The sequence below is a fragment of the Macrobrachium rosenbergii genome, chromosome 21 (assembly GCF_040412425.1).
Source record: "Macrobrachium rosenbergii isolate ZJJX-2024 chromosome 21, ASM4041242v1, whole genome shotgun sequence".
NCBI lineage: Eukaryota > Metazoa > Arthropoda > Malacostraca > Decapoda > Palaemonidae > Macrobrachium > Macrobrachium rosenbergii.
In genome coordinates, this window is record NC_089761.1 from 20,511,438 (window position 1) to 20,537,955 (window position 26,518).

General features: G+C 37.6%; 2 protein-coding genes across 3 annotated transcripts in view; one reads left to right on the forward strand and one right to left on the reverse strand.

Annotated features, from left to right (window-relative positions):
• Nucleotides 1-13,637, reverse strand: part of Ns1 (Nucleostemin 1) — a 23,439-nt gene extending 9,802 nt beyond the window's left edge. Inside the window, exons 1-4 of one of the 2 annotated variants that reach the window (XM_067123185.1) lie at nucleotides 13,273-13,637; nucleotides 11,632-11,745; nucleotides 4,802-4,961; nucleotides 2,417-2,555 (exon numbers count right to left, since the gene is read on the reverse strand). In XM_067123185.1, the coding sequence (XP_066979286.1) occupies nucleotides 2,417-2,555; nucleotides 4,802-4,961; nucleotides 11,632-11,745; nucleotides 13,273-13,285 (426 nt within the window). In that variant the 5' untranslated portion in view covers nucleotides 13,286-13,637. Of the gene's footprint in view, nucleotides 1-2,412; nucleotides 2,556-4,801; nucleotides 4,962-11,631; nucleotides 11,746-13,272 lie in introns of both variants that reach the window. The other variant, XM_067123184.1, reaches the window with a different exon arrangement.
• Nucleotides 13,638-15,959: 2,322 nt separating this feature from the next.
• LOC136849569 (ADP-ribosylation factor 4-like) lies at nucleotides 15,960-19,567 on the forward strand. The gene is made up of 4 exons (XM_067122902.1): nucleotides 15,960-16,283; nucleotides 17,796-17,876; nucleotides 18,158-18,339; nucleotides 19,242-19,567. The coding sequence occupies exons 1-4, from the start codon at nucleotides 16,217-16,219 to the stop codon at nucleotides 19,452-19,454; spliced, it is 543 nt and encodes a 180-aa protein (XP_066979003.1). The 5' UTR covers nucleotides 15,960-16,216; the 3' UTR covers nucleotides 19,455-19,567.
• The last annotated feature ends 6,951 nt before the right edge of the window (nucleotides 19,568-26,518 follow it).

Genomic DNA, 26,518 nt, shown 5'->3' on the forward strand with positions numbered 1-26,518 from the left:
TTCATGATGTTGATAAACATTTTCTTACTGTCTTCTCGACATTTGTTTCACAGTCTAGTACGTCTGTAAGGTATCAAATATTTTACTACTTCTGAGAACAGCCTTCTATCATAATGTGATGCTGTTCCTTCCTTTCTTTCCTCATACTTTTTCTAGACTAGAAATCCCATACTCCATGGTTTCCAATCTTGTGACAACCTCTGTATGTTTGAAGCATAGCATCACTGTTCATCCTCCCCCCTTCCCACAGCACCAACATAGCTTCTATGAATATACTCCTTCCTTTGCTTCTTTTCCAGTCACTGTAAGTTTTATCTTGAATGGATTTTCCATTCTGTTAAACATATCTACAATCCCTAGTTTATTTGCATATACCATATATACTCGTGCAATGTTCGATATTTAAAGACCAATTTTACGGCAAAAAATTTTGGGGTCGAACATTACACGAGGTATAGTTTTGGAAAAGTGCAAGATTCTGGGACTAGGATACTCCTAGGCTTTGGATTTCCTGACAACGGAAGTCAACAAAGTAACATTTCTTTCCACAGAAGTCGACAAACTATTTTTTTTTTGTATAATAAAGACAATAAATATAAATGTTTTGCTTATCTGAGAATCTTTTATTATTGTTATGTTGTTTCTATATTTATGGCTGTTCTAGGCTATAATAAGTGTAGCCTACATTTCCCAAATGTAAGAAAGTATTAGCTGCCATTTGTATTTCATCAGCTGATTTCTCTTCACTTATGATTCACAAAGAATCGTACATACTGAAGGGTACTGAGTAAAAACATTTTGAAAACTTTTGATTTAAGAAACAGTAACAAGGTAACAGAGTTAAAAGAATAGTGGAATTGGGTAGAGATTAAAAAATAGAAATGAATGGTTATTATACTGTTAATTAGTTTTAGTGGTTGAAGAGAGATTAAAGAATAAAAATGTATGATTATACTGTTTGCTAGTTACAAGCTTTTGGTAGTTATGACAAAATTATTGTAAACAAAGAAGGTTGGAAGTTTTTTTTTCCTTCTGTTTATTATAGCTAATTTTAATGATTTGAAATAAGTATATACTGATTTTTATACATTTTATAGGCATATTCTATGCTTTTAGCTTCTTAGTTTAACCCCAATTTTTAGATGTCAGAATCTTAAACTAGGCTATGTAGCGACTTCTAAAATAGCCAAGGCTACCATCATGTTTTGATTCCAAATATATAGAAACGTAGTCTAGGCTTTTTGCCAGAATCAAAACTCGAACATTGCATCGGGTTATGCTAAAATCCTAATATAGGCAGTTTTTAAAAAATGAGGGTCGAACATTGCATGGAGTCGAATATTACACAAGTATATATGGTAGGTGTTCCTAGGGGCCTCACATTCTGCATTCCTTTAACTTTCTGTTATTAAAATAAACAAAACCTAATCAGTGCCAATCCTAGATGAACACCAATATTTCTCTCTCATTTTTCTGATGCTTGCCACTGTCATCAATTTAGATCTGCATTATGGTACCACTTTGATGAGTTTTTCTATTATCCCCCATTTTTGTAATGACCATCTAATTACTTGTCATGGAACCCTAGTAAATGCCTTCTCAAGATCCCAACATATGTGATAATTCCTTCTCAAGATACATACAAATGATATAGTGTCCCCACTACATGTTAATTCTGTACTTGCTTCATTATAAAGCCAACTGCCTACATCTTCCCTACAGTATCTTCTAAACTATTTGCACCGAATTTTCAGTCATCCTTAAAGATGTGTACCTATAATCTGAATTTTCTGCCAAAGTTAAAAAAATTGGACAACCTTTGCAAGGGTTACCTGAAATCCAAAATAGCATTCCATGACACTATTAATTTCTGTTTCTCTGTGTTTATCAATTAAGTGAGAGTCACAAGGTCTTACTTTAGCAGATGGATACAGTACATGAAACTCGTGTAAGGCAGAAATCAACCATCCAAATATGGCACTGGGCTTACTTTAGTAGATAAAATACATGAAGCTTTCTGACCAGGGCAGAAATCAGCCATAAATATGGCAACGAGAGTTACACGATCCTGCTTGATGCACAAAAGAGTATGGGCTCCCTTAACCTCTTTAGACAACATATACTCTACTGCTACCTCTGCCATGTCAGCATCAGAAAATTACTGAGTCTCTTAGAATGGGCTCGACGGCTGAACAAATACGGATGCCAACAAACATCATGACTAATACCAACTACATATTTTTAATATTCTGAAAATTTAGATCAAAAGCAACTATATAACCTGAAAGGATATCTATCTCATGACAAACCAAACAAAAATCATCAATGTCATTATACATCTCGTCAAAATTTAACCCAACAAAAATGAGTCGACGACACTATGATATCACAGAAATCAATAAAAGTGCGAACCTACCTTTTTAAATTCTCTGTAGTATGCTCTAGCAGATCTATCATTGAGACCATTCCTTTCGTCACTCTCTTCTGATTCTTTCTTATCAAAATTTTCACCCCTCTTCTTAGCATGCTGAAGTAGTTCATTAATATTAAAATCCCTGGAAAAGATATAGTGATATATATTAAGGTGTCAACATGGAAACAGACACTCTTTAGAAATCACTATAAAATGCTGGGGTCTATTTCACCAAATACTTTACAATCTTCTTTGTCCCCACTGCTACCCCCCTAGAGCTAAGGGGTCAGTTACCTTGATGTATCTTCTCTGACTGTTTTTATAGAAAGCATCTGGCATGGCTTAAAAGATTTAGCTAAAGTTTTTACAACAGCATATACTTCACATGGCATGTATACAAGAAAAGAGGATAGAATCCTCTGCAGCTAGGTTTACAGAATATTTCGACAGTCAGAGATGAGACAGAAGTGCAAATGTGCTGAGATCTTGGGCAAAGGCTTACTAGTGTTAGCTTTTTATTTCCTATGAACATGATCAGCAGTACACCAAGCCAATGTCCAGTGAAAAAAATACACAACTCTAACCCAATCCTTATTTGTTGACAAAATGCTAACTTACAATTCCATATACTGGTTATTAATGCATGTGCAAAATAACGCAGAATGAAAAAAGATGTGGGTTAATGTCAAGTCACCATTTTGCATGGGGAATTAACTGCACTTGCACATTCTATCAAGGTAACTTTACTGTTAGTGAGTTAAGGTTTCTAATAAAACTGATCCAACTCTGTCTTGTATTAATCAAAAACATACTCTTTGACAGAAACAACTTACTAGAATCAAGAAATATCTGTGTAAATAAACCAAAACTGTATATACAGTACTGTACTTTGGCTAGGTAGTAAACTTTGGTTAATCTCAGTATCTACTTATGTACTTCTATATTTAAAGATAAAACACTTGGGCACATGCCACATTTAAAGCTTTACAAATCAATGGATTTTATTTCACATGAAAACTGGAATACAAGAAAAAAAAAAAGTCCACATGCCAAACCTATTTAACACAAAGCCAAATGCAACAGTGAGAAAGGTGACCAAATTTTTGTTCTTAGATCAATATGGAACAAAAGACAAAGATCATCATTAATCATGTTTACACATTAGGTTTCCCTTGGATAAGCGATGTTATTGGTCTCGTCATTCTCTTTGCCTTATGCACTTTTTGCCTTATTCATGTCTGGAACAGACCCTCATCTACAACCTTACTCCATGGGCTTTGCCTTTTCACTGGTCTTCATGGTGTCATTTCTATGTCTACTACTAAAAATAAATGCTATTCTCCCTTCTCTACAAGTGGCCAAACCACCTCAATCTATTTTCCATCCCCTAACCAACCAACTCTTTACTATTTGTTTCTGATGCGATCCTCCAAGCATACTCACACCATGAACCTCGGCACTTTTAAGCTGAACACATTCAAAAGTTACTGAAGCCACTCTTTAGCTATCAAGACTCAACTTGCAGCCAAAGGTGGTGGTTCCATCCAGTGGGGTACAGAGTAGCCTGTGGCAACTACTGGTCTCCAAAGATCTTGCAAAAAGGTGCATGTAAAGGCCTCAGTGTGATGGTTACCAGTTTTGGAAGGACAATAGCAAAAATTTAATCCTGCAGAAGCTATCAAGTTCTTTGCATCACAAAGATTACTTGATGAAACTAATCATTCACACTTTCATAATCACCTCCTTACTCATTGCTAGACGTACCATAAACATTCACATCTACTTATACTTTTGCTTGCCACCAACAACCTTGCTGCATTTTATCCATGCTGTTGCTCTTTTTATTACTGCAGTTGCTCTTTTTCTTCAACACAATAAAATCATCTTCCATCTGTTCACTATTAGTTCTTCTTATGGATGAGAGGCATTAAAAATTCTTTACTGTATTTGAAATTTGCAGTGCTGAGCATCTCCTACACAAGCAGTTCACATTCAGTACATTCACCCCCACAGTAGGAATACTATGGCTCCTTTGCTTCCTTTCCTATCATCATAACATTGTTTTCTTATCAGCATACAGCAACTGTCAAAAGCTGCCTTGTAAACATACCTTTACAGCTTTCCCTATTACTATGATAAACATCTGAGGGCACAATGCTGGTCTTTTAATGCACAGTAGGTCATAGGAATTGAGTGGCATCACCTTGACTCCCACTGGGGTGGTCATGAGTTCAAATCCTGTTCACGATTTGACAATTTTGTGATAACCATTCCTGTTTGCTACTCTTTCTATGAACAAACCATTACTCTATGACCATTTCAGTAACAGAGCATGAGAATACTAATTTACTAAACAAATTAGGAACGCTATTCATCATAAAAACTTACCCAATGTTTCTTTTCTGAGCAATTATTTGATTCTTCATCTCTTTCCTTCGTTGCTTTGCTTCTTCTAAACGCTTTAAGTGTGCCTCCTTGGATGCTCGCAAATCATCTATAACATCTTTGTAGAATGGGAGTTTTAGAGGGATGCCAGGATCTTTTGGTTCTGTAAACAAGATAAATTTATCATTTCCAATGTTTTATTCAGCATTTGAGAACTCCTATTACATGTACAGTACTATACACAAAAAAAAAAATGCAGGCATAAAGACTTCTTTCCAATTTTCCTACTATCCTACAGCAATTCTTTAAGTGCTGTCTATAAATGATAAAACATAAATGCAAAATCCTAACAGAAAAATCAGTAACAGGTCATGATAAAACCATTGAAAAAGTCAAGCTGCTTCCTTGTAATGTTTACCTATGTAATTACAACTTGTTAACACAGAAAACTAGTATTCCCTCAACATGGCCTTCATGAATACCTCAAATCATTCCATACAGCTTTTGAAATGGAATACTAAACCCCCTACAACAACATGGATCAATTCTGCCACCCCCTCCAAAAAACAAAATTTACAATGATGGGGTTTCTCAATAATTAAGAGAAGATTCATACTAATCAATGGCTATTACCTACTTCCTATCTTAAAAACTGTTCCCAAGGTATTCACATACCCTACAATCTGTGTAACATTTTACTTCTAGTATGGTTTTGTAAAAAACATAATATCTACAACTATTGTATTCCTGCCTTTGACTCTGTTATTAGTGTCAAAGATGATTCAATGGAAGGAATCCACTTATATATACTTATATATGAACCCAAATAAAATGTACCTTAACCATTCTCTGAAGACTTCAACTAAGTCTCAACTTCATCTGCAAGCAATAAATGATTTTCTCCTTTGTAATTCTTGGTACTAATGGTTCAATATCATTACTAGTAACAAATTTCATAACATTTAAAAAAAAAAAGCTAACAAAACTTGCTAATGGTCATTTGCAAAATCTGAAAGTCAAACCTTGACCATCTCTGGCGTGAAACATCCTACCAAGTTCCAAAGTTGCATTCATCCTGATGGTAGTACCTTCCAGAGGCTAAAAAATTAAGCACTACCAAGCAAACAAATATGACATTTTTATAATAATATGAGTTTATATATACTTGCAGTAATTGCCAGCTAGAGTTTCTTGCCTCGGCAGCTCAAATTCAAAACAAAACAACAGCATGATCGTGCTCAACGCCCTCAAGGTGCGATTTAAGTACAAAACTAGGCCTATAAATATTTTTTCATGAATATTTAAAAACTTTTTGTAGTTGACGTATTTTACGTCCACTCAGCATCCGACAGACAATTTTTGTCGACGTAAAATATGTCCAGTCGGCATTAAAGGGGTACAGTGAGGTTGTTTGAGAAGTTGCAAAAGGTGGAATGATTCCGAGAGAGTACACCAATCAATCACAGCAAGCCGGGAATCACAAATTACAATTCAGAACAGGGCTACAAGGGATGTCGTAACATTCTGACTAGTCTGAAAAGGCCAACTTTTCCTTGACCATGTTGAATGGTGGAAGAGCATAGAGTGACCATGTTGAATGGTGGAAGAGCATAGAGTCCAAGTTAGCACGAACTTGCAGAATAGTGTCCGTTAAGGACTGTGGTGTAGTCTAAAGGAATACTGTAGTCTAGGAATGAGAAAGGAGCGAAAAGGACTGAAGCCTTATGTGAAAGGCTCTCAACTTTATGGTATATTGTGAAGGTTCCGTTCTCCTGGGGACACAACATGGAAATTCCCAGATCCCTGAGTGGGCTCCCTTGACTAGAAAAAGGAGTGAGAAGCAGTCTAAGACTAGTCTCATGAGAAAGGACTTCCTTCAAAAGATTAAATGCGGACAGATACCACCGAAGGTCCAGCTGGAAATTCCAATCTTGGGGGAAAAACAGCAGTGTCTCACTATGATTCCTTGTCCCTGTGTGGGGCGAAGACTCAATAGAAGGCTTGCCAAAGCCTAACAGCTCCCGAACTGGCAGACTCTGTCTTGTAAGATGGGTCTGTGATGTACTTGGAGTCTGTAAGTAGACAAGAAAAAATGAAGTATCCTACATAACCAGGAACTTCATACACATGGCCCGGAGAATGTACGATAGGACTGTTCGGTTAGTCTCTGCAACGTAACATTGAAGAACATAGTGCAGACTCACGGATAACTAAGTGGACTAGTTGTTGACCCAGTCGATACTTGACAGCCACAGAGACATAGCCATCAGGGCGGGATCGACTACTTATGCGATAACGCCCAGTGTGGACTCGATGACACATCATACAGACTTAAAACATATGCGGAACTGTACTTGGACAAAACTAACATCTGACATGCTCACAGTAACTTGGAAAGTCCACAAAAGACACCAAAATCCAGCCTTGGGATAAAAAAGGGTCTTGAACAAAACCAGAGGTGACAACTTCTGCTGCAATGAAGAAACAAACTGTTAAAAGGAACTAGGCATTCAGAGGTGGGAGCCTAGTATGGCTAGGAAATGTCGAGCGCTCAGGAATAGGTGTTGGGAGCTCGGGATTCAGCGCCAGAAATCTGGTGCCAAGAGTTCTGGAGTTGATTAGGTGCTTGGAATGGGTGCTGCTAGAGAGAGGGCAAATGGATCAAGGATATATGCCATCTGAAAGTAGCAGTGATTCTCTTGGTAGGCACCTGAAGGCCAAGAAAAAGAGGGCTAATAGTGACTGGGTGTTTCTCCCAATAGAGGAAAAAGAAGCAAGACTCCCTTCTTGCGATCCCAACGGAGGAGTGGAAATCTCAAAATACTACCTTAACTGTCCTTATGAGTACAGGGATTAAGGGACCAGCAAAGTGATGTCTCTTGGCAACACTTTTAGAGCTCTATCTTGCTTAGCCCCTGCTGCTAGGGTCCGTCCAGAAAGATCTTACTTCAATCTTAACAAGGGTTTAAAGTTAAACCCAACTCCCTTTATAGTAAGCTTTCTTCAACAAGCTCCAAAATCTGTACATCAAAGTCCCTGTCTGACAAGCGACAGTCTTTGAGACACCAGCTGATGTCACAAAGGGAGCAATTCCAGGTCATCTGGAACTCTGAGGCGAAGGTCAAACATTTAAGTCAGTAATGATTTTTGGAACAAGCTGAAAAGATACAAAACCACCTGAAACATTTGTATGAGAACACTCAAAGGAGGAGTCCGATACTGCAGGAAGACACCCAATGATCAAAGACTGGCGTCCATGACTTGAAGCCCAGAGCCGACTTTTAACTGATGCACTCAAAAAGAACAACAGTATGTTCCCAGAAACGACAGGCACCGAGCTAAAGAGAGACTGGAATAGCCACTGGTGGGATGGTCCCAGACGCACGAGAGCTGGTGCTGTGAGCTCTATATGAAAAGAAGCTCAAGCACTATAGGGCGCTCAAGCACTACTGGAAGTTCGGGCACTTAACGGGAGCTATGGAAGCGGACAAAAAGAACACTTGTGCACTGATGGTCAACTTGGCACCAAAACTGGCAATCCACAACCAGAAGTTCAGGAGACAATGGCACAAGGCTGTCCCATTAGAAATATGGTGTAGGTTATACTCCTGCTCCCCTAGCACTCACGGGAGAGTGAAGAGCGAAAATCATCAGAAAAAATGTCTCTTCAAAGGCCGCTATTCATTAGGATAAATGCCATCAGTGTTTTCTGACTGGACTATCACTAGAAAAAGACACATCTCTATGAGAGCCTTTCCCATGGCTGTCTGTCAGCACCTCTGACAGGTTCCTGAGGGCAGCTATCCGGCAAAAAAACGCCAGGACTCCCATGGACCGACAGTATGCCTCCTCCCAGGTCTAGGGGAGTCTGACAGGGACTGGGTTAGTGGAGCCAGTAGGGCCGGATAGCCACCACCTCCACTACACATCCAGTAAGACGCCTTTCCTGTGGCTGTCTGTTGATACCTGGGCCAGCAATACCCGTGTATAAACCTCCAGACCTCCCTTGGACTTCCAGTATGTCTACTCCCAGGTTTGGGGGAGTATGACATGGACCTTTGTCTAGGAGAATCGAGGGACGAGCAGACACCTCCTCCACTGCACAACACTTCACTATCACAAGGTTAACATCTGTTAACCTAAAACAAGACTGGCAATGGCACGAGAGGGAAGCGAGGGAGCCAGGCGTGGAAGCAAGTGGATAAAATGGGCAGGAAGGTTAGCAGGAGGAGAGAGATGGCACCAGGATCTCAGTAACTGGTGCCGAGCGCCCGAGAGTGGACACTGAGGCGCCAGAGAGTGAGCCCTGAGCTCCCGAAGCTGGCGCCGAGCGTTCTGCAGTTGGCGCCAGTCGAGCCAGTAGCTCGAGCAGGAGAGTGCTACTGGTCGCTCGTAGAAGGAGCTAAACAATGTGGAACTCTTCACGATTCCTGTCATCCTCCGAAAGCTCGTCATAACCAAAATGTTGAGCACAATTCCCTCCTACTGCATTCTTGCCCTTACACTTTTCAGTTCTCTGCTAAGGAAAGTGTAATAATAAGATGTTCAATTAATTCTTTAAGGACAAATTTATGAAGTACACCGAGTATCATTACACAGATATCCCAATTCCTTTCAAATGCTAATTGAGACTTACAGATTTGAATTTCAATGCTGAAAATATCGGTCCGGTGGCAAAAACAATATTGCATTTTTTTTTTTTACGCTACTCAGAAAAGGAAAGTTAACTTTTACCAACCAAAGTTGAAGTACACAGAGCACCATCATGCATACATATCTCAATACTTATCAAACATTATTTGAGACTAGCAGTATGCATTTCATGATCAAGATATCGGTCCGGTAGCGAATACAAGGTTACGTTTATTACACTACTTGGAAAAGGAAAGTTAGCCTTTACAGACCAAGATGAAGTACACAGAATACCATCATATATACATAATCTCAATTCCTGTCACACATTATTTGAGATTTACAGTTATGCATTTTATTAACGAAAATATTGGTTGGGTATATAACGAAATATTAACATTTTTTTGTTTATGAAAATTTAAAAAAAAGCGAGGTAGCGAACGCAAAACTTTAAGTTTCTTACACTACTTAGAAAGGAAAGTTGGTTTGGTAACGATCACATTATTATTATTACGCTATTCGAAAAAGGAAATTAACCTTTACCGACCAAGACCAAGTACACACAGTACCATCATACATGCAAGTCTGAAATTCCAATTAAGACTGAGACTTGCAGATAAGAGTACAAAATCACGATTACTGGTTCGACAACAAACACGTTTACATTCACCGGTAAACGCGATATCGCTGGTTAAACTAAGCTACCGGTAGTTAAACAATTGATTATAAATTCGGTACTGTTGTGATATATTACAACTTAAACAAAACAATCAAAAACTGTCCTGAATGCTGTAAGCTTGAAGGCTACCCAAAATCGGCGATAAAACATCATCAAAATCTGGTCTCTGACTGGCAAATTGAAGAACAAACCTGACAAAGACGCTCTGTGTTGGCTGAAGTGTCAGCAGAAATGTAATGACGAGTATTTGCCAAGTAGTTCCTGATACTCTTGTTAGTGGGCGAGACCAGTCATCTACACTAAACTGAAGCGCTAACCTGCGAATACTGTATTCAAATTTGAGCTGCCGAAGCAACAGAAAGTCTTAGCTAAGTAATTACTGGGTAAGTTACGTATATATAAGAAAATTTTTTCATACAAGAATTCCCGAAGAAGTGAGGGTGCCAAAGAGTTTACTACATATGGTCCAACATAAGCAGCAACTTTTACTATTGTAGCACCAACTCTATGTCTATTACAAATAACATATGATGTGAAAACATATCAGTCAAGAAGTCTGTGAAAAGGATACGAGCACTTTACCTAGTATTTATGAATCCTTTCAAATATGAACTTGCAGACTAAATCAAATTAACCCTGCTGACTGTTCCAAGTCCCAAAAAGTACCACCTCAATTTACACACTCACCTACCAAAACTAAATGAGTGTTGTTTCCAAATGCACAAGTCCCTACAGCAATCAGTAAGGTTAAATTATTAAGGTAATATTTGATCTGGGAACTTTTGACTTAAGATAACTGTAATGTACTCCTTTCATATCAAGATTCCACAATTAGCTCCTAAAATAAGAGAAAAATAAACTTTCTTTCCAACAAAAGCAATCCAGCAAGTATTGCAGTAGATGTTAAATCCAAGACAAACCAATCAAGATACTATGTGGCTATTTATATTACAATTTATATAAGAAAGTTGCAGTGTGAAACACAACTTTTATAATTCACAGAAGTCTCTCTTCCTTGTGAATGAACAGAAACCAATTACCTAAACTATACAAAAGTACAGTATTACAAAATGCACTAATTTGGCCATGGCATTTCTAACTGGGAGCTCAACTGTGTTTGTTACAACTGTCAACAGCTGACTGAATATGAAGTCTTTACCTTTGTATCAACACTGATAAAATCATACCAAGCAGAAAAATTCTATTAAGTTCAAATGAAAACTGTCTGCAAACCTTAACCTACTAACAAAAGTTAGCTTTGGGTACACTGTACCACCAACCATTTGGTTAGCAACGCAGACTTCCATAATGCAAGGGGTTACTGTATATTTACGCATACCAACCACATTTATTAATATGAATATCATACAAAAATCACAGCAGCATACTTGACATACAAAAATCACACCAGCATACTTGACATCTTGTGACTCTGACTCAACAACATAAATGCGTTAAACTCTTACATTCAGGCAAACCATTAGGCTATCAATTACAACTAAAAAAGGCATCATCATCTCACTTGGGAATTTTTCAGGGTGCCTCTTCATCTCCCTCTTCTTCTTCCTTTTGGACTCCTTTTTATTTTTCAGAATTCTATATTTCTTCTTCAAAGTCAATCTCTTTGACTGCCTCTCTGCAAAATACAAAATATATTACATTAGCAAAAATACGGTGAACTACAGTGCCTACTTACATAAAAGATAATACCTTATAATTATGAAATTCCATACCTATTCTAAGGGTTTAAGAAGAATAAACCCTACAACTTAATATTAAATTATAATTTCCTGTAATTTTCTGCAGTTATGGCTCATAAATATTATTTTCAAAGACAAAGTAATTCTGACAACAATCTAAAGAAAGCTGCTGAAATAATGGGTTTTCGATGCTTTACCTTTGCTACACCCTTCCAAGAACAAGTAGGCTAAGGTACTGTACACAGAAATCAAATCCAACTTAATCACAAGAAAAATTCTCTGTATTTCACTCATTTTGTTTTCCTCCATCCAACAACCCCAGGTTTACTATGTGGTCCCCGATAATTGTAGGATAGGCAATAAGGGGGTCCTGTAACTCCAACTAATTTGCTACTGAAATGAACTCTTAAAGACTTTCAAAACACACTAGCATTTAGGTTGATCACTTTCAACTTCAGAATAAGAATTTATGGGAAAACTACATTTTACGGTAAAATTTTTAAGTTACTAACATACTTAGCTAAATATTTTGCATGGAAAACCATTTTAGGTTTTTCATGAAAAAATGGCTAGGAAATGATAGGACACTAAAAGAACCTAAAAATACCCACCTAATGTGTCCTAGGGGTGTTTACTGGTTACAATTTTGCTGTATTAGCTATGGAGGGGGGAAGGGCAGTATTGTCTTACCTTATGTCATAATTTGATAGAGCTCTTTTAAAAACTGTAGGTTACAATTTCACATTGTGTATTGGCAACTTATAAAATAATGCCCATTTTACTACCACACCTCTCTAGTTCAGTAACTACCAATTTAGCCTATGTGCAAAATGGGAGGCTGCGTTTACTACCAGGCCCTTGGGGATGAAGTAAAAACATGAACAAGAGAAAGATGGTAAATATCATAAATATAGACAAAAGACATTAATATAAACGAAAAAGGAGTAAACATTCCCGAAGGTAGTTGGCATTCTCCCAAATTTACAGCTGGCCTACCCTAGGTTAAGCACCAGCCTACCGGTAGGTAAAATGGTCCCAAGTTTTACTAAAAGGAGACACTAGCCTAGTTATCTTGCACATACCAAAAACCTACACTAGCCTAGTTATCTCGCACATACCAAAAACCTAACTTAAATTTGAAGAAACACATACCATTATCGTACGTGTAGCCAAGAGTAGCCAGGCCTAGGCTAGTAGCCTTCCCTGTGTAATCTTGGGCATACTAACAGGCCTAAGCTACAGTAAATAAAAAGGAATTCATGAGGCTCCAAGCCGAAATTCAGATGTGTTGCTTACTTTGATGGTTAGTCATTAAAGAAGACCAACTGACTCCCATTTCGCTTTTTTTTTTTTTTTACCATCTTTGACCAATGAGTTTGCGAAGGAAAAGTGAAAATCTTCCTTGACACAAATCCCATACCACATATTACATCCAAAATACAGTTATTATACGATACACTTACTTTTCTTAACCATTTTGACGGACTAATCCGGTGTTTCACAGTGCCAAAGGTATATGTAGCAAGTAACACGCACTTGCAATGAGTTACGGCGATCCGTTCGCCGAAAAGGAACCAGCAGTCGTAGCTCCCGTCCGACCATGCGTTCCCAAAGTCAACAAAAAGTAGTAGGTCTCATAAAACTGTATACATTTGTATGAATAGCCATGTATAAATTATTTTAATTTGATAAAAATAAGTATTAATACAATATATAAAATTATTTAATACAAATCATCGCTAAAAAAGGAGAGAATTTCCTATAAAGTTTCTCATATACTGAGAGCTATTATAAACTAATACGTTTGCGACTGTTTTCTTTTAGTCACATTTTCAAGCATATATCTTAGGTGCAATGTTTACATTCTTCTTCTTTGATTTTGTTAAGTCTTTTTGTTCTGTGATTAAAGATTCATTCACATGAATACACAGATATGGCTTTTAGCCGGAATTTGATGGGAATATACCATACAAAACATATGAATAATATAATATTCCGTTCAGATACTTACGTTAATAAAGGATTCATGTTAGAAGAGCATGGTTTTTAAGCCGCTAATACATACTAAACTTGAACAAAACATTTTATTCTTCATAAAATAAGAACGGGAAAACTCCAGTTCTGGTGTATTACAAACAACATCCACAAATAAAAGGAAACCAAAAACAACAGTGAAATATAAGAGAATATGAAACGTAGAAAACAGGATTGTAAGACATTTAAGACTGTAGGGAATGAATTCACAGCAACCAAGGCAACAATTATTGCACTGCTCATCTTTTAGCTGCTGCATAAAAAATTAACCCATGTGCAGAATTTTATTTTCAGACATTGGGCCACTTGCACTTCCAGAAAATTACGGTTCCTCGATTCCAGTATCCCCTTCCCCACCCTAATCTAATAAGCATGACCTCCGTCTGTTTCAACTCCCTCTTCTATAAACTTCAGAAATCATAAATACTTTTCACCAACCTATCGTCCCTGTTCTCTACACATGATTAAACTGCTTCAAAATACTCCGATCCATTTGATTACCTATGCTAATCACCTTTCCAGTTCTTACTGCTATCACAGTGTTTCTCACCCTCACAACATTTCTTAATCAACCTATAATGCGCAAATAATTATCCCTAACAACTTATTTTCAACATGCAAACTCTACTTTCAAAAAGGAGAGTTAGCCTAACAATCTCGTCATACATAGCAGCTTTTGCTCCCTTAACTATTACTGAACTTGCAACATAATTCGGGAACCTATAAGGAGCAACACTAGGTCATTATTATTTGTTGGTTTCACTGAAATGGGTCATCATTATTTGTTGGTCATTATTGTTTGGTGGTTTCATTGAAATGAAGTTGAAGCAAAATAAAAGATACGTGAGATATGGAGAGTATAAATCACACAAAATGAAATCACTGAGTGTAACTAAAATAAAAATGACACAAGATACTGTTGCGAAAATTACTCTAGGAAATGCTATGATAGGGTCAACAAAGCGGCATATATAGCAAAGCCAATTGTTAAAAGAACTAGCAAGAAAGCTGTCGTCTCAAAAACGGGTTAGATCCCAGCAAAAAATCAGATGTCTCCAAACTTTCTTGTGTACAGGTGTCTTCTTACACCAGCAGTCACATTCCTGAAAACTTGCTGAGAACCGGGATGCTCTATCCTTAGGGTTCCTTTCCCCTTGAAAATTATGCACACACACACACACACATATATATAATTATATATATATATATATATATATATATATATATATATATATATATATATATATATATATATATATATACATACAGTAGATGTGTGATATCTAGATATTATTAGCTTGCAGACTAAGTTTAAAAATATGCCAACTTATCGACTCAGTTTACGGAACACCACTGAAAGCAGTATATTTTGGGCCAAGATTAGAATTAGAACATAATCCAGCATACTCAGACAAGAAAAATAAAATACTGTATGTTAGGCTATCACTAATACCCAGTGACAAAGACGCTTGGAACCACTTAATTTAGCCAGCACTCGCTACGCTTTTAAAATGACACTAACGGCACGGATACCTCGTTGCTTTGAAAATATCTTCGGACAATGCAAATTCACGTTTCTGCAACGTTGTTACTTTCGTTACTTGTCATGTATCGTAATCAGAATAGTACAACGGTTAATTTAATTTATAAATCATGATATACCGTGCATAGAATATTGACTCTGATACAAGGAACATACATGTAAAATAAATGCTGGCATCTGTTTTAATAGATGGAGATTTATTACTCCCAGGATGTACTGGGGAACCATTTAATCAACAGAATTGTACTGAAATAAACAATTATTTTGAAGACTAACGTAAAACGAAAATCTTGCTTAAGATAAATTCTACTTTATTTGAGCCTCCACTGAATTCGCAAAACAAAGTCAAGAAGTCTGTGCGCATGACATCGTACTCTGTAAGTACGTAATCTGCTATTTTTCATACGAGAATTGCGATTTATAAGTAGCATTAGTACAAAATAATTACTAACGATTATGTACGGTAGGGTATCTGTTGACACCACGACATAGTCCGGACACTCGTGACGCCACTGGTGTTATAAACAATCTGTATCCGGTAAGTGCTGGTATAGAGTTCTCCGTTCGATAGGCACGACTGCATACACGGAGTCACTCCGTGCAAAAGCCAGTCGAGGCTCACGTACAATTCGAATACAACATTCAAGTCCGTGATATTCGTAGTCAGAGCTCATACGAAACATGAACAAGCTCCCACCATTCATGAAATCTTTCAAGTTCTTAAAATTAGAAGTTTTATGAAAGTTTGATGTCTCTAAAGTTGAAAGCGCTGATTTGAAAGTGTAGAAAGACTGTCTGCTGGAACTTGGAATTCTGAAGTACCACCAACAATGGGTTTCGTCATAAGCAGAATTTTTTCGCTGCTACAAAGGCCTGAGCCATTCAGGATATTGATGGGTAAGGTTCATTATCATTATTGCATACATTTACTCAGTTGATTCACAAACACTCACGCACAAGCGTGCACGCACGCACGCACGCACACACAAACACACACACTCTGTAATATAAATGAAAACTGCGATTCCAACTGTCTAACTTGTAAGAAGTGCAATCAGCCAAAGTAAGCGTCTGGGCTTAGCGGAGCAGTGCTTGTCTCAAGTTTGCAAGGTCCGTTGATCACTCCTGGCTTACAGCTTATTTGCCAACGGATACTAACGTCTGCTGGAGTTAAGGAAACCTAATCCTTAAAGAAGTACTGAGAAACGGGCTGACTGCACCCTACTGGAATTGCCCCCTCCTAAGAGACAAGTTAAGTATACCTTAGTTTAACCAGACCACTGAGCTGATTAACAGCTCTCCTAGGGTTGGCCCGAAGGATTAGGTTTATTTTACGTGGCTAAGAACCAACTGGTTACCTAGCAACGGGACCTACAGCTTATTGTGGAATCCGAACCACATTATAACGAGAAATGAATTTCTGTCACCAGAAATAAATTCCTCTAATTCTTCACTGGCCGGTCGGAGAATCGAACGCGGACCCAGCAGAGTGCTAGCTGAGAACGATGGCCACCCGTCCAATCCTAAGAGACAAAGCAGTATGGTGGACAAGAGGGAAGCATATATATATACGAGTATATATATATATATATATATATATATATATATATATATATATATATATATATATGTGTGTGTGTGTGTGTGTGTGTGTGTGTGTATGTGTGTATATAATGTACGCGTATACACCGTATACACGTACCCACTAGTATACCGGTAAAGCTAAACTACTTATGCAATAATTCAACACTGCGCTCACTAAGTTCTGTCTGCCATTTTAATCAATATCCAGGCATATTTTCATCCATACCAGAATAAACATGACGCGTAGTCGCTACTCGAATATATGGCAGCACAATCTTTACTCATTTTTTTGTTTTTTTAATCAGCTTACCCGCATTGTTGCGCGACCAATTTGTTTAACAATCGACAATCTTACGCTACTAATTCTGTTTACGAAGTCGATCTACTAAGCAATAAAGAGCGTCACGAGAGATTTATGCGCCTTCCAGCTGATACAAAACGTCAGGGTTGCCTTTACCCAAACGGAAAAACCCAAAAGGGACCCAAATTTGATGACACGCGAATTTTTACATTTTTTTTCAAAGCGTTCATGCAACTGAGAAGTACAGAAATAAAATGTGGCTGCCTTTTAAATAAAAAAAAAAAATACTCATGGTAGCATGAGTCTTCAAATGGAGAAACAAATCCACAGTTACGTATATTTAAAAATAAATCTCTACAGAGAGTTTACAATCTGAAAGCTCTCCGTAGTGATTTATTTTTGAATATATGTACCCACGCGTAACTGTGGATTTGTTTCGCCAACTCTTGAATGGTTAAGAGTATTGTGTACATTGCCTATCGTTATGAATCACTCTCTTATATGAATCTTTTTTTTCTGAACAGTTGGTTTGGACAGCGTAGGGAAGACTACAGTTCTCTACAAAATGAAAATGGACGAAGTTCTGACGACGATCCCTACCGTTGGTGAGTCAAAGTATTTTCCAGCAGTCTCCGCACTCTACGAATGACATGTCTGTCCTAAAGGTAGCTTGAATGAGGTGAAACGTAACTTCTTGAATAACTGATACCAATCAGGAATACCACTTGATAATTCACAAAACTAAGACAAGAGCAAGAGATGACGGGTGAACCATATAAACTTTTGTATGTGTCATATACAAAATGACAGAATGGAGGAAATCAATGTTTTTTTTTTTTGGTTTGTCACTTACTAATTTTTATTTTCCTCACATTTGTTCGAACAGGTTTTAATGTCGAGTCAGTAGAACACCAGAATGTTACGTATACAGTGTATGACTTTGGCAACCAGCCATGGATTAGCCAGATGATTAAACTGTACGCCGAGGGAACTTCTGCTGTCATCTTTGTAGTAGACAGCAGCGACACAGAAAGAATAGCTATCGCAAAGGAGGCACTAGACCTCATGGTAAGACACAGGTGACTTATTGAAGCATATACTTAGCTAAATCTCTCTCTCTCTCTCTCTCTCTCTCTCTACTAGATCCATGTGGTTAAGCGTGGCCACACTGGCCTATCTTGTTTCTGGCCACACTGGCCTACCTTGTTTCTGGCCACACTGGCCTATCTTGTTTCGATTCAGCCGTCTTTCTGCCAGCACGGACTCTTGCTCCCAGTGCAACCCTTAAAAAAAAGCCTAGCGGGGGAACGGTTCCTGATTGTATCCCGGAACGAGACCGTGCAACCTTGAAACACTGTCCGGAAAACCCATTTCGCTTCTCCGGAACTTAACCGTGAAATGTACACCTCGTGGTCAGTCGGCTGTAGTGTGTCGTAACCGTGATTGAGACAGAGATGAGAAGCATGAACGTGTGTGATCAGCGTTACATCAAACTATATATATACGCAATATCATATCTCATAAAGGGAGGGTCTCGGCTAGGTATAATCATCGTCCTCCGGAGTAGAAACCTTCATGATATTCTAAGTAACCTAGATCCCAAGACCTAAGAGATAGAGTGACAGTGACATCATTTCACTATCACATTAAACAAACCTTCATTATTCTCACTGGAAATTATATCGGTGTATAGTGTAGTTCATATGGCATGGGGGAAAGAAATTTACCGTAGCTATATCATAAAATTAATTAATCGAGACTGAAGGGAGGAAGGAATCAATATGACCTACACTATAATATAGTGCTACAAAGAATAAAAGATACAATCCTTCCTGTGGAAAGGATTAAGTGAAAAGATGAAATGATTCAGCAATATATAGACATGAAGTGTGACTCTAGATAATAATTATTACGGCATCGGTAACAACAAAGCTGTTATGCCTCATTGTTTTTCTTTTATTCTTTTACAGCTCGAGGATAAACATTTGGAAGACTGCCCACTGCTCGTTCTGGCCAACAAGCAAGATCTACCTGAGGCCAAGTCATCGCAGTGGATCACAGACGCCCTTAATCTCAAGGGCCTGAAACGCCCTTGGTTTGTCCAGGGAACGTCTGCTCTCGACTCCACGGGTCTACAGGAAGCCTTCGACTGGCTCGGGAAGGAAGTCTCAAAGAAAGAATAAAATTCTCCTTTTTTGCTGCGATTAATTTTTTTTTGCCTTCGTCCTGCATCAGAACCGGAATTGTTATTATTATTATTATTATTATTATTATTATTATTATTATTATTATTATTATTATTATTATTATTATTATTATTTTTTTTTTTATACATCAGAAGTGTCATCTTTCATACAAGTTCATTGTTAAAAATAAACGCAATCTATACGCACGATAATTTCGAATGTACTGTATGATAAATGCACGCAAGTATAAGCAAAATATACTTTGAAAATAAATGGGCTTTAAATTACTTCTATTCTTAACCGGACACAGCATACCTTTTGTTTATTATTCACTGATGAACACATTTTTAATAAAAACTATGACATTTCTTGGGTTATATAATTTCCAAGGAAGCTCTCATGGGAAATACACCGAACGTATGAAATGCAAACTATTGCAGACTTCCACACACTTGCTCTGGAAATTTTGTGTGTGAAGATAAACAAATGCTCTCCAACACATGCACATACTCTCTCGCTCTCTCTCTCTCTCTCTCTGCTCTCTCTCTCTCTCTCTCTCTCTCTATATATATATATATATATATATATATATATATATATATATATATATTTATATATAATATATACATATATATATATGTGTGTGTGTGTATGTGTGCAGACTGACAAACTGTGGAAATATTGTGGAAAACCGGAGTTCAGTATTTTATTAAACGAATAATAATAATAATAATAATAATAATAATAATAATAATAATAATAATAATAATAATTGTAGATTGAGCGAATGTACAAAAATGTCGCAATAGCCTCATCCTGATATGTATTTGTGGAACACGAATCGTACCAAGGAATGAGAAACCCAGCTACTAGAAAACAAAGAATAATGAAGAGGAGTCTGAGGATACGGAGGAACGGTAAGGGAGGAATGGAGGTATTTAAGCTGAAGGAGAATAGACGACCACACCTACGATTCGTGGCACTATGCACCAAGAACGGCTCGATGGACTTTTTGTGCACGGAGCTAATTCGTTAAGGGGCAATCAGTGTTTACATATACCCAGCGGCACCATTTCAGATTTTTTTTTTGGGGGGGCGGGTGGTGGGTGGCTGGCAAAAGTTTTAGAACTTATGGTATGGGTGGGGTGGCGAGCGAAGTCAGTCTACCAGCTGGGGGTAGGGGGGCCCGTTGTAAGCGCCCCCGAGAAATTTTTGGAAAGTTGTGCGCATTTTGGAGCATTGCGAAGCCATGTAAGAACTGTATTGAGTTAAAAAAAGTAGCAAACAGGTGTGCTACATCCACCCACATACTATTATTATTATTATTATTATTATTATTATTATTATTTCAAAGGCTAGGGGGCAAACCAAGCCTTGGGAGGGCGCCCATCAGTATCTTGAGGGTGGGGTAAGTCTAAAGTGCCCCCCAAAAGCCACCCAAAATGACGCCCCTGCATACACCAATATTCCCACTCACTATTCATGTAGAAAATGTTAACATTTTTAAATGGCTATATTTAAATCTGAAGTTCTACGAAGATTACACGAAACCTGGAATGGCTTTCGTCTTGTGCAGGACTTGTTCTCTGCTACATCGACCAGAGCCCTTTACAGTGATGGGTAAAGTTTATTATCATTATTGCTCATATACATACTGAGTGTTTTTTCAAAACAAACACACATAAGCAAACTCGTGCAATCGCAATGAGAAACTACTTTTACTCAAAATGTACATGTAGTAATTTCATCATAAAGCACTTTTTTGCCTGTTTAATGTTTTGAGTTTCCTACATGGTCTTTTACAGGAAGTATGATTGGCACTTTTGAAGCTCAAAGATACGCAAAAAAAAAAAAAAATCTAGACGCATGATATCAGTCAGAATTTAGCATGTAGAAAATTCGTTTGCAGGAGGCAAAAGATACCTCATAAAATACGTAAAAAAGAATAAAGGAAGAGGACTCGCTATCAGTGAAATACCTAGAACTCCTCTCTCCACACAGAAACGAACAGAAGCGTAAACATGACAAAGTTGCATGAACAGCGTAACCGTCTTTTTTTTTTTCCCCATAGACCTGAACATAACTGCATGTCTGCATGACAAATCTGTTTGCTAGTACGCATTTTACAGTACCATTTCTGTTTGCAAAGACGATCTATTAAGAGACAAACACAAAGAACGTCGGGGAATGTTTGTGTGCCTTTCAGCTGATGCCAAATGACAGGGTTTCCAGCACACAAAAGGATAGTCCAGTGTGGCCCCAAATCTTACTTTAATTATTCAGTATTTGCCCTTCTTATTCAGTAATTTCTCTTTTGAAATGAATATTACTCTACGAACATCTTCAGAAGGAGATTTTTTCCGTCTTGCCTCATGCTGTTCATGCAGATGTACGACACAGAATTAAGGTGTGTTCATTTATTGCACGATTATTGCAACACAGAAGGTGCATTGCTCGTTTTTATGACTCCCGACTCTCTCTCTCTCTCTCTCTCTCTCTCTCTCTCTCTCTCTCTCTCTCTCTCATATGAATCGTTTTCTTTGAATCCGGCTGGCTCAGACAGAGCAGGGAAGACTACGATTCCCTACAAAAAGGAGTTAAACGCAGTTGTGGATACGTTTCATACTTTGGCCGAGTTGCTTCGGTGAGGTAGCATTATTCCTTGCATACATAACAGCAAGAATCATGAATTAAATTCCCTTATAAGGAAAAGGAGAAAGGTAAAATGTATAAACCGCCTAAATTTTCTTCCCTCTATACGCAAATCGCAAAATACATGTCTTTGGTTCATTACTTATCAATTTTTCTTTTCCTCTCTTTTACTTGACCAAGTTTTACATTTGCGACAGGACGAGAAGAGAGGAAATCTGAATACTCGGTGTTCCGTCAAAGTGTACAGTACAAACTGTCATTAAAAACAGTGTGTCTCAGTTCATTGGCGTGTTAGGCAAGGTCTTTACTTTGATCACTATCTTTGCGTACTGCGTAGTTCATATGAGATAACGTGAAGAAATTTTCATGTCAGTAACGGATAATTAATCGACAATTGTAAAGTAACGGAAAACCAGTAAGGGAAACAGCCTTCCAAACTTCAAAAAGGTTGATATAAAAAATTAAGTAACGAGTGAACGACAGATCTATGAAGACTGGATCAAGGGAATGTTTGTCAATAATAAAAATAATAATATTGGTATCAATAACAATAAAGCTGTTTTGATTCACTTGTTTTTACCTTATTATTTGACAGCTTGAAGATAAGCACCTAGATGACTGCCATTGAGGTAAGACCTACCGCAGGCCGAGTTACCGATCTGGATTAAACTCCAGGACCTGAAACGTCTGCCTTTGGTTCGTTCAAGAAACTTGTGTTCTCAAAGTTACAGGTATACAACTCACTCGACTGGCTTGAGAAGGTCTCAAAGAGATTATAAACCTCTTTTTCACTCTTTATTTATTTGTTTTGGTACACCTCTGTCCCAAAATAGGTCCACAATATATATATATATATATATATATATATATATATATATATATATATATATATATATATTGTATATATTATCTAATCTTTCTCTTCATACTGGCTGATCCTTTAAAATTACCGCAATCTCTAAGGTAAACAGGAGTGTAGTATACTACAAAATCACCTAAACAAAACGAAAAATATGCGCGTGGAAAATGATGATCCTGAATTTCTTCTGTTCTTAACCATTCACTGCATTATTAGCTTTATAATTCACAAACGATTTTTTAAATAAAAAAGACTAGCACGATGTTTCTTGTGTTCTATAACTTCCCAGAAATCTCTTCAAACAAATCCACCGAACGAATGGAAAATGCATCCTGGAAAGAAGTCTCAAAACTAATCTTGAAAATTTCATATCTATGGAAATAAATAAAAGCTCCCTAACCTGCACGAAGACAGGAATTTCAGCCTCGCATGTCAGCTGAAGTCAACGGTGATTGTCAGGCTGACGGGTTCTGGTTCAATAACTACGTCCGTGATAGACAGATGTCTCTGAACTGAAGAAAAATCTACAGTAGTGTGAGGGAAATAAACAATATTCTGTCGTTTAAAACAAGAGATTTTATGTTAGGTGGTATGTTTAGGATCTAAGGGAGGTCACTGAAAGGCTTTGACCTCTTGAAAGGTGTCACTGTGAGATATATCTTGACTGCTCAGTTGTGATCACAGTAGAAAACTGACCAGATTCTCATGAGAATTTTCAGTGATGACAAATCATTAATAAAACTTATCAATGTTTTGTCAGTATTTACAATCATTTGTAAAATTAGTTCACCGTCCTTTAACCAGTCCTTGCAAAGCCAGTGTACACATACATGTATCATTTGATCATTCCGTTGTTCTCTAGAGAGGTAGGTCTAGGAACAGTGAAAAATGGTCACGTACCCAGATGGGGTTAGAGGAACAGGTGAAATAAAGCAAAAACTAAACTGAAATAGTTTACAAAGATGGAAACAGCATACAAAATGAATATGAAATAGCTTACAAACAGAAAATGAGGCTGTTGCAAATGGAAAGAATTGTGAGCCAAACAGAAAATGAAGCACTTATAAAAAGAAAGAATAGATAGCAACGAAGTTATATACAGTATCAGTATATACATACATACATATATATATATATATATATATATATATATATATATATATATATATATATATATATACACTAAAGCGGTTAAAAGGCCTCAATGTTTGATAAAAAAAGAAGAGAGGTTGAACAGTGAAGAGCAATCCTAAAAGTGTAAATCTGACGAAGAGTCGAATCAGAATTTGAATGGGGATTTATGTGTTTGTCTTTATATAAATCCGGTCACATGATACGGAGCTGATTAAAATGTTATAATGAATGAGGAAAAATGAACTTGTACATACATTTACAGAAGTTTAATGAAGGGCTCTTGAACTGGTGAGCTGCAATATTGCTAGGTCAGCGAACTGCAAGGTTCTCTCTCTCTCTCTCTCTCTCTCTCTCTCTCCCTCTCTCTCTCTCTCTCTCTCTCTCTCTCTTCAGTATGCTAGGTGTGAAAAGACTTCACGCGAAGCTCCCTACCGAGGTGACAATAAAACCCAACACCACGGCAATTTTAGATTATTAGGAAGATACGGCCATTTGTATTCAAAATAAACATTGCATTTGATTCTGAAATTATGATCACTGCTAGTTTAGTGGAAACATCCTTAAAATAGCGTTTTGTCATGTCTTTGCCAGAGAAGCAATACAGAGTTCGTAAAAAAACTATTTTAATATTTCCTGGACATTTCCGTGAGTGCACAGGCATTGACCTTGACATGTGATAACCTACATCCGACGATCAATCAGTTATGACAGGTTGCGATGACCAAGCAACAGCCCAGGACATTAGACCGTGTTGAAAGATAATTTCTTCCTCGCAATATTGTCTGTTGGTTTACGCAATGTTTACACTTCGCAGCTCATTACGTCATCAAGAAGGCTATGTCACGGAATCAAGGTTAGAATGAATTTATTTTCTTAATCTGGAAAGATACGGAAGTAAATTACGAAAGCTTGTTACTTAGTGTGATTCTCCTATATTTTATGGGAGTTTGAATCATAACCTCACACGTAACATATTTTTCTGTCCTTTTTTATTGTAATATTTGTGTTTATTCGCCCTTCTTACTCTACTAAACTATCACTGTATCAGATTTTCTTTTTATCTTCTTAGGTGCACTGGAAGATGACCGTCAGCTGTCATACTCAACCAAATGATGACGTTAGCGTAAAAAATAAATAAATAAATAGAAATCTCTCCTTTATAAAGGCAGAAAAAAGAGCAAGACTTGAAGCCAAAATTAGGGATAATCCTGAATGATCCTTTTAAATAAAGAAGGGAGAAGCAAAAGGAGCCAAAAAAAAAAAAAAAAAAACGCCCCTCATCAAAGGGAAAGAAGACAAGCCTGTAAATGGATCCTCCCTCACTCCCATCCGTCTCGTGCCTGACCGTATAATAATTCCCGTGGTCTCCGTCCGTGATGGATGGCGGTCTTCTAAAACGATCATTAGCTCCTGCGAATACAAGGGTCCACCTGGTGTAATTGCATGCCCCTTACCATCACTCTCGTTCGCATCGTGCGTTGCCATGCCCTGCCAAGTTGTCTGACGTCTGCTGATTTTCAATTTCTGTCACGTGATTCCCTCTTTCGGTCGGGTCTGCTCGCGTCTGGAATCGTTCTGATACTCGCGAGGAATATTGGTTTTAGTTTCAACAAAGAATATATCTTGTGCGCTCCAGATAAAAATTTTGTTTTTTTATGTGGTTTGTGGACTATGGTCTTTTCCTCTTCAATGAATTATACATGACTGTTATATGCTAGAGTGCATAACAGTAATATAATTCAACTGATTATGCAACTAATTTCAAACAACCTTTTATTCGTCAAGGTCATATTTTACGACATACTGAATTCAAGGCACACCTAACAATTATTCTAATATCCCGGACTGCACGCTAAACTGAAAAGGTTGTAACTAACGTATCATTACCATCCTCCTCACATTCCCTAATCTCCTACAGTTGCCGGAAGACTTAATGTCGCTGATGGCAGAAGCTTCATTTAGCAATATCTCCTAACATAGCAGTATCGTCGTGGCTCTTATACGCTGTCGTGATTGGAAATTTCTCTCCAGTTCATCACAGCGCCGTAAAGAGAGTTGTCGTTTGATGCTGCTCTTCCAAGAATTCCTGGATGGAGTTTTGGAAAGTTCTTAAAAAGAGCGAACGCCCGTCAATCTTCGCTTAATTGCCGAGTGTCTAGAGTCGTTTCGTCAAAAACAGCGATGACAAGGTCGATCAATAGCTTCATTAAGGAGCACGAACCACTCATAATTCCATTCCTGTATTTGGAAATAGCTGAAAAATGTTTTCACTCACGTGGGATAATGTTTTCCCGTTGACATCCTCGGTATATTATGCTGCATTGTTAGTTATTACAGTGAAGTACATATCACTTTCATCTATTGACCTTGAGCCGAACGGTGCACGTTTGCGCTAAGAGGATCAGAAAAGATTGTC